Below are 16,298 nucleotides of genomic sequence, written 5' to 3' on the forward strand. Positions count from 1 at the left end.
TAAAGGAAACCATAAACAAAACGAAAAGACAACCTACAGGATGGGAGAAAATATTTGCAAATAATGCGACCAACAAGGGCTTCATTTCCAAAATATACAAACAGTCATACAACTCAACAACAAAAAAACAAACATACCAATCACAAAATGGGCAGAAAACCTAAAGAGACCTTTCTCCAAAGAAGAAATACCGATGGCCAATAGGCATATGAAAAGATACTCAACATCAAGAGAAATGCAAATCAAAACTACAATGAACTACATTCTCACACCAGTCAGAATGGCCATTATTAAAAAGTCTACACACACACACACAAAAAAAAAAGTCTACACAACATCGTTAATCAACTACAATATAAAATAAAAATTTAAAAATTTTTTGGTAATTGCAATCATTGTTGCTTTTGTTGTGGTCATCCATTTACAATACTTGGTGTCAGTTTATTTATCTCTTGTAAAAATAAAATACAGTGTGTGTGTGTGAAAAAAAAAGTTTAATAGGCTGAATTATATCAATTAATTTTCCAATGTTAAGCCAATCTTACATACATGGAATGAATTCTATTTGGTCATGCTGTATTGCACTTTTTATATACTGTTGGATCCAGTTTGATAAAATTTTGTTTAGAATGTTTGCATGTAAAAAAAAAAAAAAAAGTAAATGAGCTATCAAGCTAAAAAATACAAATTAATTAATTAATTAATTAAAAGAAATGATCATTGTTGAATCCCAATGTTAGTATTTTGGTATATTTTCTTCTATTTTTTTCCTGTTTATGGTTACATAGTTGTAATTATGATGTGTATATGATTTTTATCCTGATTTTTTTTTCGTTTAATATTGTTGAACATCCTTGAAATTTATCAGAGGTTCATATTGAAAATTTTGATAGGGCTTCCCTGGTGGCGCAGTGGTTGAGAATCTGCCTGCCAATGCAGGGGACACGGGTTCGAGCCCTGGTCTGGGAAGATCCCACATGCTGTGGAGCAACTAGGCCCCTGAGCCACAATTACTGAGCTTGCGCGTCTGGAGCCTGTGCTCCGCAACAAGACAGGCCGTGATAGTGAGAGGCCCGCGCACCGCGATGAAGAGTGGCCTCCACTTGCCACAACTAGAGAAAGCCCTCGCACAGAAACAAAGACCCAACACAGCCATAAAATAAATAAATAAATAATTTTTTTAAAAAAAGAAAGTTTTGATAATGTTTACATTCATTAATACCATTTGAGCATATATTTTTACCTTTCTTTTTTACAAGTTTATTAACGTAGAATTTTGTACAATAAATTTCTCATACATAAAGTAGGCAATTTGATGAGCTATGACAGCTATATGCACACATGAAACTACCATCACAATCAAGATATGGAACATTTCCATCACCCCCAAAGGTTTTATCATGCCCCATTACAATTATCCCTCCCCAGGCAAGCACTCTTATTTTCTACCATTGTGTGCATTTTCTAGAATTTTATATGAAAGGAACCCTACAGGATATACTGGGTTTTTTTTGTTTTTTTTTTTTGGTCTAGCTTCTGTCATTCAGCCTAATGCATTTGAGACTCATCCATGTTGTTACATGTATCCGTAGTTTTTACCTTTTTATCACTGACGGGTATGCTGTTGTACAGCATGTAATTTTCTTCCTAAAATGTCCAGAGAACAAAACCACACTGAGATTCAGATGCCAGGCACCTCCTATATACATTTGACTCATGGTGCCTGTGAATTAAATTCAGCCCTCAACATAATTATATATTTTCATAAGTCATAGAATTTGAGGTCATTTACAAATAATGAAAATCCCTAACGTTAAATTCATTCACTTATTCATTCATTCATTCAAGATATGTAACTTTGCTAGGTACTTCTAGGTACTTGAGCTACATCAGCAAACCAAACAACTTTTCCTTGTTGAGATCATATTGTAATAGGAAAAGGTAGATTATATTTCTAATAAGTAGTAAATATAAACATGTAAATCATCTAGTTTTGTAGATGTTCGTAAGTTTTACATAAAAAAGAAAAAATTGAGCTGGGTAAGGCAGATTGGGAGTACCAGGAGTGTGTTTGGGGGCAGAAGTTGGTTTTAAGTTTAAATAGAGTGATCAGAATAAGCCTTAGTGAGGTCTGAGTTTTAAAATCTGACAAAGTCAGGGATCTATCTATCATAGCATTTTCTACTGACTTCTTTGTAAACATTATATGGCTATATAATGTTCAGTTGAGTGGTTACATCATAATTCGCTTAGTTAGAGCTATAGATGAACATTCAGATTAGCTCTAATTTTCATTGCTATATATAATGTCTCTATGAACATTGTTGTGAATAAAGCTTTTGAATTGTCTATTGTGTACTTAGGATAGATTTTGAAGAAGCACAGTTATTGTAAAAAAGGAACATAAACTTTTTTCTTTTACTTTTTAAGATTTTTAAAATGTTGAATCATTATTGTATTCCTAAGATTAAATCCTCCTTAGATATTATATATTATTATTTTCTAACATTGTTAGATTCACTTTAACTTTAAATTATGATTTTACATCTATTTAAAAAATAAAACTGACCTATAAGAAAAAAATTTTTTAATTTAAAAATTAAACACAAAAAATTAAATAAAATACCTTCAAAAAAAAGAAAAAGGTCTACAAATAACAAATGTTGGAGAGGGTGTGGAAAAAAGGGAACCCTCCTACACTGTTGGTAGGAATGTAAGTTGGTGCAGCCACTGTGGAAAACAGTGTAGAGGTTTTCCTCAGAAAACTAAAAACAGAATTACCATATGATCCTGCAATCCCCGGGCATATACCCAGACAAAACTATAATTCAAAAAAAGATACATGCACCCCTATGTTCATAGCAGCACTATTCACAATAGCCACGACATGGAAACAACCTAAATGTCCATCAACAGATGAATGGATAAAGAAGATGTGGTACATATATACAATGGACTACTATTCAGCCATAAAAAAGAAAGAAATAATGCCATTTGCAGCAACATGTATGCAACTAGAGATTATCTTACTAAGTGAAGTAGGTCAGAAAGAGAAAGACAAATACCATATGATATCACTTATATGTGGAATCTAAATTATGACACAAATGAACCTATCTATGAAACAGAAACAGAATCTTGGACACAGAGAATAGACTGGTGGTTGCCGAGGGGGATGGGAGAGGGATGGATTGGGAGTTTGGGATTAGCAGATGCAAACTGGTATATATAGGATGGATAAACAACAAGGTCCTACTGTATAGCACAGGGAACTATATTTAATATCCTGTGATAAACCATAATGGAAAAGAATGTGAAAAAGAATGTGTATATATATATATATAACTGAGTCACTCTGCTGTACAGCAGCAATTAACACAACATTATAAATCAACTATACTTCAATAAAAAGAAAAAAAAAGAAGGGAGGAAAACAAAAAACAACCCAGTCATATAGCCTAAGGAGGAGGGTAGGCAAGCAGAAACCTAAAGGGAGTGAATATCAATTAACAGTGGACCAGATCTCTAACCACACTCTGCAGCACAATCTAGCTTTGCAAAACAGCACAGGGACAGAAGCCAAGGGAGAGGTCAGGTCCACTGGTTTGCAGAGGATGACATAAAAATGGGTCCAGAGTCCAGATCAGTGAGGGAGTCATGTGCTGGGAAGAAGCCACCCAGATTCACGAGGAGTGCTGAGGGGACCCAGTGAGGGTGGAGGGCTGCCCAAGTCAGTGGGTAAGAGGAGGACAGATGACAAGGAAATAGTAGCTCATGACCAGAAGGCCAAGGTCAAGACCTTGAAGGTAGCACTGCTCCTGATGAGTGAGATGGATGGGGCCAGTGTGGTGGGAAACAGCGTCGAGCGGAAGACAGAAAGGAGCTGGCACAGGTCAGATCAGATCGCTGATGGGATCAGATCGCTGATGACAGAGGAGAAAATGCAGGCAGCGGAGTACACACGGGTACAAGGACCCGTCTGAATCAACCTTTACGGAAAAGGAACCCAGGAGCAGTATGACTGTCTATACTTACTGGGTGTCAGAAAGGAAACGCCATTCTGTTTTTCCAAGCCTACATCTGGATCTTTCCAGGGCCCAAAAGAGAATGAATATTTGAACAATGAGCAGTCATGAGTCAAGGAAAGCATTTTTAGAGCCCTTCCCTCTTGAAGTGTATTTTGCTCAAGGAGAAAGGGAAGTTTTTCAAATACAGATTTCAGACCAGCCACTCAGAACCATCCTCTGGAGGCCCTTACCTTGGTCTGTTTCTTCTCGGTGGCGTAGACGATAGAGGTACAGCAGACTTCAGCGATCTTGCGGCCCTGGCCGTAGAAGGACCAGCAGCAGATTTCGTCCCCAATGACATCCTTTATGAACAGGACCCTTCCATTAAAGCGCAGGGACAGCTTATCAAACAGTTCGATGTTCTTCAACATATTGTCGTCAGAATTGCTGCAAGAGAGCATTTGATAAGGTGATTGATTACAAGCTGGTGTTAACAGCCACCACTAGTGGGGGAGTGTTTCCACACACCGGGCCCATTATCTCCACCATCCCTTTTCAACCTCACGGTAAGCCCGTGAAGAAGGCACTACAGTCCCCAAAGCTCAAAGGAAAGCAAGGGTCAGAGAAATTAGGGGACTGCCAGAGGCCAAAAACTAATAAATGGCAGAGCTGAGCCTCAAAAACACAGCTCTAGCCTCCAAGTCTGCGCTCCTCACCAGCGTGCTAGAGCGGACGCCCTGCTGTGCAACAGCCGGGGATGAAATGGTGAAACCACGGGGTCTGCAGGCACAGGCACCAGGTGGGGGACATGGAGGAGAGCCCCACGGAGCCACATGAGAGGATGAGTGACCCGCTCGAGGGAGACTTTTTATCCTGGGTCCATTTATGGATCTTGAGTAACTTCATCTAATACCCCTACAACCCATAAGTTCCTGATTTAGAGCCACATGTTCCCAAGAGCCAAAAGGCCTTCTGGAAACCCGTATATATTGCTAGTGGGAACATAAAATGGCGTAGTCACTTTGGAAAACAGTTCGGCAGGTCCTCAAGTGATTAAACCTAGAGTTACCATAGGACCCAGCAATTGCTCTCCTAGGTATCCACCCAAGAGAAATGAAAACATGTACGTGTACATGAATGTCCACAGCAGCATTATTCCTAACGGCCAGAAGGTGGCAACAACCCTAACTGTCCATCAGCTGATGAAAAAGGACAAACAAAACGTAGTCTGTCTGAACAATGGCATATTTTTCAGCCATAAAATGAATGAAGTACTGATGCGTGCCACAACATGGATGAACTTTGAAAACGTTATGCTAAGTGAAAGAAGCCAGACACAAAAAGCAACATATTGTAAGATTCTATATATATGAAATGTCCGGTGTAGGCAAATCCATAGAAACAGAAAGCAAAATAGTGGTTGCCTAGGGCTGGGGGAGATAAGAGGGTGGGGGGACATGGGGAGTGACTGCTAACAGGTACAGGTTTCCTTCTGAGGTGATGAAAATGGTCTAGAATTAGGTAAGTGGTGATGGTTGCACAACTCTGAATATACTAAAAAACACTGAATTGTGTATTTTTAAACGGTGGATCTTATGGTATGTGTGAATTAGATTTCATATCTATCGATCCATCTGGGCATTCTAGAGGTGCAAAAAGGCCACCCTCATCTGAAGGGAACGAGGGGAGCTGGGCCTGGCTGGTGTGAGTGCAGATGTCTTTTCTGGCCAACACCTTACCTGGTATACGAGTATTTGTTGTTACTTCTGTTGTAGAGCAACTTCACGGCTGGCTGTGGGTTGTTTTAAAAAAAAGGAAGAAGAGAGTCACTTGGAGTGCAGGTGCGAAGGACCACCGGCTTCCCACAGCGCTGGAGCCCTGCCATCCGCCTGAAGAGGCAGGTAAGCGTAGCCTGCTGGCTGGGGTGGGGCTGGAGAGGGAGACTGCGTGAGCCAGCACCAGGAGAAACACAGAATGAGCTGTACGCTCCCATTCCTGACCCCCTCTCAGGCCTTGCCCAGGCAATTTCACACATTTTTATTCCAAAACTTACTCAGAAGAACCTCCACCGCTTTTGGTAGCAAAAGAAATGCCACAAGGTTGCCTCCACCATACCTTATTTGAAGTCGCTATAAGTTTCTGTTCTTCCTTGGATGAGGTGATGACAGGAACTTTGCAGAAAGGCTCATAAGTATCTTTGTTCTGCTGGAACAAAACATGCTTTCAGCCTGGGAGGCCTGCCCAGCATTGAACTGTTTAAGCTGGCCTTCCGGGCAAAGACGGACTCTGGCGAGGGGAGATGGGGCAGCCATGGCTGGGACGAGAGGCGGATTCCAGCACCAGTGAAGTAGGATGGGGGACGACCAGGAGTGGAGTTCTCCAGTGAACCCGCTCTTCGGCCAGGACTGTTATATGCCAGGGTGCTTGGCATATAAATACTAACAACGACGACACATTTCACAGCCCAGGAAGCCACTCAAAAGCCACAGCCCAGGAAGCCACCCTAAACATGGCAGATGAAATATGATTGCATCAAAGCTCCTAAAACCCCACTGCAATGACTGCAGAGGAATTCTAAGCCCATAAGGAGAGAAAGAATGGGAAAAGTGAGGCCAGCAGACAAAAGACGCCAAAAATTCAAGTCTGGAAAGCAGGTCTCAAATGAGTGATAACCAAGGAGAAGGAGAACGCTGAAACCTAAGTTGGCAGATGGGAAAGAATCCACAGCTGTGAAGGCTGGTGGGCTCAGGGCAAGAGCAGAGCGCTGCTTGCTAGTCGGCAGAAGCACTGCTGAGACCTCCAGATGGATCCCCTACCCCAGCCGGGCAGGAGAAAAGTCCACTTTCCTGGAGCAGTTTGTACAGGAGAGGACAGGGCTGAGTTGCTATTCTGAAAAGGGGGGATTAAGTGAACGATCTACACACTAAATGGTGAGCCCTACCCCCACCCCAGCCCCTTCTCCTACTCAGATCTCAGAAGGCAGCCAGTCAGGCTTATACACGCCAGGCAAGGGAGTGGAGGACTCCTCTACAGGGAACCACCTTTCCAGAAAAAAAAGGCTTACAGATTCTGACATTGAGAGTTCCCACTGAAAAAGCCAGCCTTATCATCTGCCACTGAAGCCCACTGGACAACAATATATACAGTGTTTCAGAGCCTTTACTCTTGAATTTCAACAGACCAAGGACCATCAGATTATACTCGGAAAGCCTCTCAAATATGAGACTGAAACCAAAAGAGAGAGAAAAAGTAAGAGAAGGAGTCACACAATGAAGGCAGCAGAAAGAAAACTTCAAATAGTATCATCAGACAGATGAGAGCAGATATCGCATCCCATGAAACAAGATCAGCGTGCTATATAAAAAAGAGCACTCGGAGAACAAGAAAAGGCTCTAGGGAGTTAGAAATACGATAGCAGAAATGAAAAATTCAATAGAAGCGTTGAAAAGATAAAACTGAAAAAATCCTCTGAGAAAATAGAAGGATAAGGGCGACAGAAACTAGGAGGTCAGTCCCGGAGGTTTAATCTCAGACTAACAGAAACCACAAAAAGGAACCCAGAGGGCATGTCTCTAAGACAAAGATGAAACAGAGATTCCCTGATGTGTCTGAACATACCAAAAGGAGACTGAAGTTTCTGAGAATTTAGGGCTGAATTAGGGATGTGTGCTTAGAAAACCAAGCAAACAAAAGACAATGAAGCAATCACTAATTCTGGCAAACTGAAAAGTTACACGAGAAAGGAAACAATCACTGTATACTCTGTGGCTCAACTGTTAACAATATTTACATGACTCAACGTAAACTCTGAGTATGGATTTAATCAAAACTGTGATAAACTATACTGGGAGAAGGAATATGTGCATGCAAGTTTGGTAGTGGCTGAGGGTGGTGCATGAGCTAAATTTTAATTTTCTACAGAAATGCCAGTAGATAATGTGGTAAACTGAAAAATCAATAAATAGTATAAGAAATAGGTGAGTAAACAACTGCTGCAAGAATTAAAAGAGGCTGCTGCAGGGGTGGGAGTGGGTGGAAGGCGTATGGTAGTGTTTTTGACATCAACCTAGCCTTACAATACTAACTTGACTTGGTAAATGCTTTACATGCATTACTTTAATAAACATACAAATGAAATAAAAAATAACAAAGTAAAAGCTACAACATTCAGTTAGATTTACAGGGAATTCACAGACTCGCAGTAGCGGCAGGGGTGGTGTGTGCAAATAACAGTTCCTCAGGCAGACTGGCATTGTGGGTACTGCCCCAGTGGAGAGCCACCCAAGAGCCTCACGTTTACAGATCCAATTCCTAGGACAACGCAAAGGGGCTCTTCTGATTCTCTGCCATGTCTTAACTTGCCTTGAAATAAATGGCTGCTGGCTACATCTAGAAGCGTTCTGATTTTGTAGGGATTTTACTGTCCCTAGACTTGACCCCAGTGGTCCTGCCCCAGCTCCAGCTGAGGAGTGAGGGGTGTCTGTCTGTAGAGATTACGCTGGACTCTCAACAATGACTTGTGGGATGAGAATAAGTCTCCCAATGAGTCCAGAAAAAGGATCAGGTTTTACACCCCATGGCTCGGTACTGAAGGGTTACAATGCACACAGGGAGAGGACCCAACACCACGGGGGCTGAAATAAGCCAGAGAGCAGTCAGGTGGCCTCAGCATCACGGGGAAGCCTCTCGGGGGTCGCACAGGCCAGAGGGGAGCAGCTCCGGGGTCAACTCATTAACTCTCCCAACAGCTCCGTGAGGGAGGGGGACAACGAGAAAGGCAGATGAGTCTGGGGCTCGCCCCGCCCACACGGGGAGGAAGGGTGACACCTACTTGCAGGGCTGCCTGGCACTCTTCCACCAGGCCCTGGACCAGGTAGTACTTGGCTTCTGCCAGCAGCTCCTCGATCTCCCGGCGGCTCTCGGGCAAGGGGACCGCCCCGTCACGAAGGTAGTTGAGTATCGTACCAAAGTGCTTCCCACAGCGGTCAATGAGGATCCAGCCTGCGGTGGGAGGAGGGGGGAGGAGAGCTGGGGTGTCTCTTGGCTCCCACCACCTCCGGGGAGAGGACCACAGAGAGGGTCGCGGCCCCACCTGCCCAGCTACCAGCCAAGGGCTGACCAGGCCCCGCTGGCTGCAGACAAGCACACCCCAGACTCACTGGTTTGGGCTCCTTTATACTATTTATTTATTTTTAACTCTCTGGCCACACCGAAGGAAGGATTGAACCGGTACCCCTGCAAAGGAAGCACGGGGTCTTAACCACTGGACTGCCAGGGAAGTCCACGGCCCCTGGGTCCTGAAAGCATGTTCCTGAAGTACCTCAAAAATCCCTTTGTCAAGAATATCCCAAGAGGGCCTACCCCACACCTGGATAAAATGGGTCCAAATGAGCACATCCCATTGACAGGGGAAAGGCTTCTGATGTGAAAATATCTACTCCCTTTTTCAACAACGCTTTTTTTCAGACTCCCAAATAACAGAGCCATTTCTAAGGAAGCAGACGGCTCACTGCCGCAGGCTGTGACATCTGACTCCCAAGGGTGAGCCCCAGGCACTCACCAGCACCATCAAAGAAAATTCCATCCAACCCCCCACACAAGTGTTTAGTGGCTGGCTAACAACAGCGATCTGAGATAAATGGTGACCAGCCAGACCCTGCCCTCAAGCAGTTCAGTCTAACTTGGGGAGATGGCGCTGGCATTCATGAGATACGGAAACACTTCCCAGCTGCTGACCAGAACCAGGCACAGTGCGAAATCGTGCCTTGGGGGTGGGGGCAAGGCGAGTCCTGCCGCTTCTCAGTGTCTTCTCCAGTCTCCAGTCCTGGCCCTGGCCTGCAGGGCCCGCTCGGCGGCTTCTCGAAATTCCTCCGCTGAAATGCAAGTGCTACTGGGAAGAGGAAAGAGGACTGGAGCCTGGGAAGGGGAGGAGGAGGTACCAGAAGGGGAAGTAGGGATGAAGTGAAGACCAAGTACATCTCAAGAGAAAACGTGAAGCCAGACAGACAGAGAAGTCCCGGCCTTCCTGACAAGCAGGGTCACCCCGGGAAGGGGGCCCCAAGTCTCCTACTGCGCACTGCAGGTGAGGAAACGCCAGTGCCCAGGGAAGTTAGGAGGTTCACACAGGAATCAGTCATCATTCTCTGCCCCTGCTTTCCCTCAATTTGGGAAATGAGCCAGGTTTCCACTCTAAGACCACTATGTCTTCCCAAATCCTCCTCAGACCCCGGGCCCCGGATCAGCGGCAGAGGCCAATGGAGGCCACGAGCAGCCAAGGCACCTTCTCACGTCCGGTCACAAGTCGGCCCGCCTCCCCCGAGTCCAGCCCCGCCAAGTGTGCTCAGGTGTTCTAGTGCACTAGTTAGTGTTCTCTGCCGCCATCACCAGGAGAGTTGACAACGAGGCCATTTCCACGTTCCGCTTTGCAACTACTCCTCAGTCCGCGGTTCCTGGGCCTTTGGTTAAAGGTCCCGTCTCGTCCCTCCAGAGCCTTCTGCGTGGCACTTGCACGCTGCTATGGCTTCCTGAGTACAGCGAGAAGTTAATCCCCAATCTCGGCAAACACAAGGCAAATGTGTGGCCTGGAGTCAAACCCTGGATCCGAGGAAGGACAACGAGGCCTTCCCAGGTGTGGTAAATCCTCTCGCCTCGACAGTGCCCGCTGGACATTATGCAACCACTCCTTTCTCCAGCCGAGACAACAAAGTGCGGACTCAGCATCTGTTCCGCAGCTCAGATGCCTACAGGGGCCTTGAGCACACAGGATGACCAAGTGCGGGTGGGCAGGGAGGACCACAGCACAGGCCCTGCCTCCCCCCGCCCCCAAGGGGGCGCTTCTCGCTCCAGCCAAAACTGGCCAGGCAGGAATGAGGCCCAGGGCTGAGAGAGCCCCTGAGGTTCCAGGAGAAGCCAAAAATGCAGATTTCCCTGTGAAATCTCCTGACTTCTAAAGAACAGCAAACTGATTTTTTTTTTTTAAACCTGTCATTAACCCACCACAGGGCAGCCAAAACAGGGCCTGCTGGCCACCAGCTTGTGACCCCTGTGTTACTGTGGATCAAGTGCTCTCCTTCCAGCGAGCCGACAAGGTATGGAAAGACCGTATTATCTTCCCAACAGTTCTTGTTGACGGAGGCTCATTCCCCTGCATTTTCCACAGATGAAAACAGAGGCTCAGAGAGGTTCAGGGACACTCCCAAGTTGGGGAGGCAGAACTAAACCACAAAGAACAAGCAAGGAACTCGTAGGAAAACTCTTCTCATCATACGAAATTGAGAAGACACGTAGAACCTCAGTCTTTGGGAGAAAGGGCAACAAATTCCACCCTGCTGCTCTGGGAAGAAAATGTCTTCGTCTGCCTTTGATGCGTGGACAACGCAGCCGCTCAGAAAGAACGAGGGCCCCTGAAATCAATTACCCAAGTGACAGTCCAGAGTTTCCATAAACGAACAGGCGGACCGTGACACTGGGCTCTGGCTCAAGAATGCTGTCAGGAAATGCTTGTGGTGAAGGAATCATACTTTGGACAAATAAGGGCAAAAAAAAAGAGCAGAGCCAGGCACGCTCTCCATGAGGTTTCAATTAGCATTTTGACTTCAAAATATTTTAGTTGCTTTCAAAGCAGGAATCGATCCCTTTGAAACAGTCAGCTCTAGTGCCCAGCATATAGACAAGCTAAGGGAAGCCAAGCCAGGTCGGGGCGACCTGGGATCCCCGGCCCCTTCGGCAGGGCTGGGAAGAAGAGTGAGGGGTGTAGACCCGGAGGCTCTGGGACGGGTTGAGTGAGACAGCACAGGCCTGTACTGGAAACCCAGCTCTGCACCTACTTGCTGGATGACGTCGGTGTCTCACTTAACCTCTCTGTCCGACAGTTTCCTGTTCTAAAAATGGTTCCTCCCTGGGCTGGCATAAAGGTGAGATGAGAGAATGTACCGGAAGCACAGAGCACAATGCCGGGTCTGCCAGCAGCCATCAAATTAGGTCTCTGATGGTGAGCCCTTTACATACGTCATCATCACTGGAGAACAGAGAGGAGTGGCAGCGGCATCCAGAGGCGGAATGTTCCAGCCCCCAGGAAGGGGGTCTGCGTGGTTTTTGGGGTGCCTGGGAGGAGGCTTGGCTCAGAGTCGGGGGACTGGACCGCCGGGCTTCCCCTTCCCAGCCCCGCCAGCAGACCAGGTACTTCCTCTCTCCTTCCCTCCCCCACCTCCTCCAGGGAGCTTTCACTGACCTCTCTTTCTCCATACTAAGGTATTTAGACTTTTATGGTCCCCAAACTTGCCTGTTCATAAGTTGCCTAAGGTACTTGGGTCCTTGTTACAAATTCAGACTCTTGGAAGTAGCCTCATTCCTGAATCAGAATCTCTAGGGCAGGGTTTCTCTGCCTCAGCACTACTGACACTTTAGACCGGGTAATTCTTTGTTATGGAGAGACTCTCCAGGTCAAAAATCATCTCTGGTTGAGCACCACTGACTGAAATAGATCAAAGACCTAAATGTAAAAAATAATGTAAAAACTTCGAGGTATCAAAGTCAACAAATCAGATCGGGAGAAGATATTTACAACATAAGACCACAAAGAAATATGATCCAGAATATATACTTCTACAAAGAAAGAAAAAAAGGAAAACGGGAAAATGTGTAAAGATACTGTCTGGCAGCTAAATGATGAAACACAAATGGCCAATAAACATAAGTCACTCAATGCACTGGAAATTAGGAAATGCTAAATAAAACAACAAAGTACCATATCATAACCATCAGATTGGCAGTAAGTAAACAATGACAGGTGCCCAGCATTGGCAAAAATTCAGACCCCTGTGGGGAGGATAACTGACACAGCCACTGATATCTAATCAAGCCGAGGACATGATCCCTAATTCCCCTCTTGGGAATCAACTCCAGGACAGAGCTCCCGGTGGTGGGTAGGATCTTAATGCTGTGGGCCCTGGGGTGGCTGGCTGGGGCCTGGGGACTCCAGAGCTTCTTCATTCACCCAAGTAAAAATATTATTTTCTGGGTGTGCCATGATGTGGCAAAGGTTGGGAAGCAGAGCCCACACATGCACTGGGAGAGTGCTGGAGAATGATAATATTCCTAACAGTGAACGCTGGAAACGGCCTAAATAACCATCACAGAACATGGATCCATAAACTGCATGGAACGCTCTACTTCAGGGAAATGTGTGAACTAGAGCTGTTTTTTCATGGATCAATCTCACAGGCATAATGCTCACTAAAGCAAAAGCTAAAAGGCTACGTACAAGCTATAACACATAACACCATTTATATGATGTTTAAAAATGCACCAACTATACGGTGGTTACGGACATAAACAGTTGTAGTAACAGTAATCCGTGCAAAGCCCCACACCAGTGGTTCTCAGCCCTGGCCACGCATTAGAATCCCACGGCGAGCTCTTCAAGTCCTAATGCCCACCACACCCTGTCCAGTTACATCTGGCTGAGGAGTGGGGACGGGGCGGGGGGGGGGGGGACAGACGACAGGCATCAAGGTTTAGCTCTGAGGGTGACTCACTGTGCAGCAAAGACCGAAATCCACCCCAGTGACCCCACAGTCAAGCTACTTAGAGGTTATCGCTGGAAGGGAGAGAGGCAGAGAGAGTAAAGAGAAGCCCCATGGGTCCAGGTAATGTTTTAGTCCTTGTCTGAGTCGGGGCACAAGGGAGTTTGTTACATTATGCAGTTTAAACGCTTTCAACGTATTACAGAATTTTGCATAAGGCAGGAGGCCTGGAGAGCTCAGGGAAACGGGTACTGCAGTTTTCCCGCTTATTACACTGCCCCACTGGTTTTCTAGGGAACGTGTACTGATAATTAGATAAATGACTCTCTTCTCTGATCTAGTTTATAGACTTCCTCACTCCAAAAACATTAGCCAGAGACCAGACACCATTTAAGGCGGGAAAGTACTACAAGCAACAGGGATGAAGCAGGCAACTACAGGTGAGGGCCGGACAGAAGTCGTGTTACAAAAGGTGCCACATAAATCCACCCGCCAATGACGGCAATGACAAGGGCTCCAGGAGAAATTCTAGCACTGCAGGAACTGAACCTTTTTGGGGAGGAGTCTGGGAAAGGCCTGATCACTGCCACCGTGTCCTCTCAGAAGAGCGACCCCTGTAGGGGGAACGTGAGACCGCCACACCCTCATCCCGCACGGCCAAGGCAGGCCACTTCTCCCCAGCGTGCTGAGACCACTTCCCCATACCCCGCCCCCTCTACACCCCAGCCCAGGCAGGACTAAAGCAATAACAGACAGCCCACATTTACTGAGTCTCCCAAAGTGCCGGGCATTCTGTCAAGGGCTTTCTAACGTCCTCATGTAATCCCCATGACAAGCCCGAAAAGCATTACCATTTGCAACTTTGAAATGAGGAAAGAGGCTCAGAGAAAAAGTCACTCGCCCAGTGTCACGTCACCAGTGAACAGCAAACGAGCCTGTATGAGCACAATGCCCAATACGTGGAAACTGCTCCACAGAGGTTAGCTGGGACAGCTACCATGTGACAGAACAGGACTCAAATCCAGCTCCACCTCCAACACCCACGCTCCTCTCTGTTGAGGAATTACGTGCACACGGTATACAACTCAGGCAGGCAGAAGGGCGTGGAGTGCAAGAGAGTCTGCCTCCCACCCAGGACCCCAGGTCCCCTCCCCAGAAGCAACCAGCTTCTCAGGTATCCTGTACAGATTTCTAGCAACACAATGCATATGCTGTTCAATATCTTCAGAGCCCTCGTTCTTTAACCAGCATGCCGTCCTGCTGGCTTCACTCGCCTGGGTGAGCCGCACTTGGCATTTGGGCCTGTTTGTGGCAAACTCCACTGCTGCCGACAAGCTTCCTGCCTGAAGGCCAGGGTGAAGCTGTGAGATGCAGAAAGTCTACCGCGTTTTGTAGATCCAAGGGCACGCTTAGGCCACAGGTCAGGCTGGGCAGGGTACTCCCTAGGGGCCAACAGGATTGCTCTGCCAGCACAGCGCTGGCTGGAAGACCAGACACCCAGCCTGACATCCCAGGCCCAAAAGGGCTTCATCTCTAAGCCGGTGGTTGGACCATAAGGCTGCCACACTCAGACGACCAGGCCTAGGGCTGGGCCCACATCAGACCACGCACGACAGACAGTAAGAGCCAGCAAGTCCTGGGTTCAGTAGCTTCATCGTTTCCAGCCCTGTAGCTTTTGAAAAAGCATTTCACCTCTCTGAGATGTGCATTTCTCACTTAGCTATCGGTAACCACAGCAGCCACCCCTTAAAGGGTTAAGGTGAGGCTTAAATGAGACAAAACCCATAAAAGGCCATACTGTGAGCTTTTTGTGATGACCTGAAGGGGGCTGGAGTTCTGTGAAGTGAAAACAGCTGAGGTTTGGAGTGTCAAAGGCAGCACTGCTTCCCTAGAGATGCTGGGTTTTCCACGAAGCACCGAGAAAGGACATCCTCTGGCAGCTGTTTAGAAGCCTGCGCAGGCCCACTGGTTCCACTCTCGTGCGTCTCCCAGTTGGGGGATGGGAAAGCTTGTGGACTCTGTCTCCTTTGTGACACAGCATCAAGCCACCAAGGTGAGGGCTCTCAAGGAGACACGGCTTCCACTTTGCCTTTGAAGAGAGCCAGCCGCTTTTCCTGAGCCCCGCCAGAGACTGGGCAGGGCGGAAGAAAGGCCACAACAATCCTGGGGTCTCAGATAAGGTCCACTTCCTTCAGCAGCTGGGGTGCTATTGTCTTGATTTCCACAAATACTCCCGGGCAATTCTGGGTGCGGCCCAGCAGAGGGGATCCTCCTACTCATAAAAACCCTGGCGTTTTCTGGGTGGGGCACGGAGGCAGCTCTGGGGCTCTGACCTCATTCACCTGCTGCTGGGCCAGAAACGTGAGTTTGTGGGGAACTCAGGGAAGTGGGACTGCAGGTCCCGCAGCAGCCTGGCTTCTCCAGGACACAGAGGGAGACGCCCCCACTAGCAGACAGTCCAGGGTGCGGTCCTCTTAGGATAGGAGAACACGCTGTGCACACCAGGCCCAGGGCCCCCAATCCCACCCCGCGTCAAAACTCGCCACTCTCCCAGGAACTACCATCTCGAGAAAGGCAGGGGCGTCAGCACAGAGGCCAGCCTCGGAAACAGGTAAGGTAGGGTCAAGCCAAGCCGTGGTCTGGCCTGGTCTCAAGCAAGCTCAGGCCAAGGAATGAAGGATGGGGCCATCTTTAAACCTCATGTGACCTGCCCCATAAACCCAGCCAGGGAAAGATGCTCCCTCTTGCAGGGGTCTGAGTGTTCAAG

At 47.0% G+C, this 16,298-nt stretch overlaps 1 protein-coding gene across 1 annotated transcript in view; it reads right to left on the minus strand.

The window, feature by feature from the left end:
* Nucleotides 1–16,298, minus strand: part of KCTD10 (potassium channel tetramerization domain containing 10) — a gene marked incomplete at its 5' end in the record, with an annotated part of 34,290 nt that overhangs the window by 10,524 nt on the left and 7,468 nt on the right. Inside the window, 4 exons of the mRNA XM_082354535.1 lie at nucleotides 4,259–4,454; nucleotides 5,747–5,799; nucleotides 6,123–6,209; nucleotides 8,839–9,008. Coding sequence (XP_082210661.1) covers nucleotides 4,259–4,454; nucleotides 5,747–5,799; nucleotides 6,123–6,209; nucleotides 8,839–9,008 — 506 coding nt within the window. The remainder of the gene's footprint in view (nucleotides 1–4,258; nucleotides 4,455–5,746; nucleotides 5,800–6,122; nucleotides 6,210–8,838; nucleotides 9,009–16,298) is intronic.

The sequence above is a fragment of the Balaenoptera borealis genome, assembly GCF_965194805.1.
Source record: "Balaenoptera borealis genome assembly, chromosome: 14".
NCBI lineage: Eukaryota > Metazoa > Chordata > Mammalia > Artiodactyla > Balaenopteridae > Balaenoptera > Balaenoptera borealis.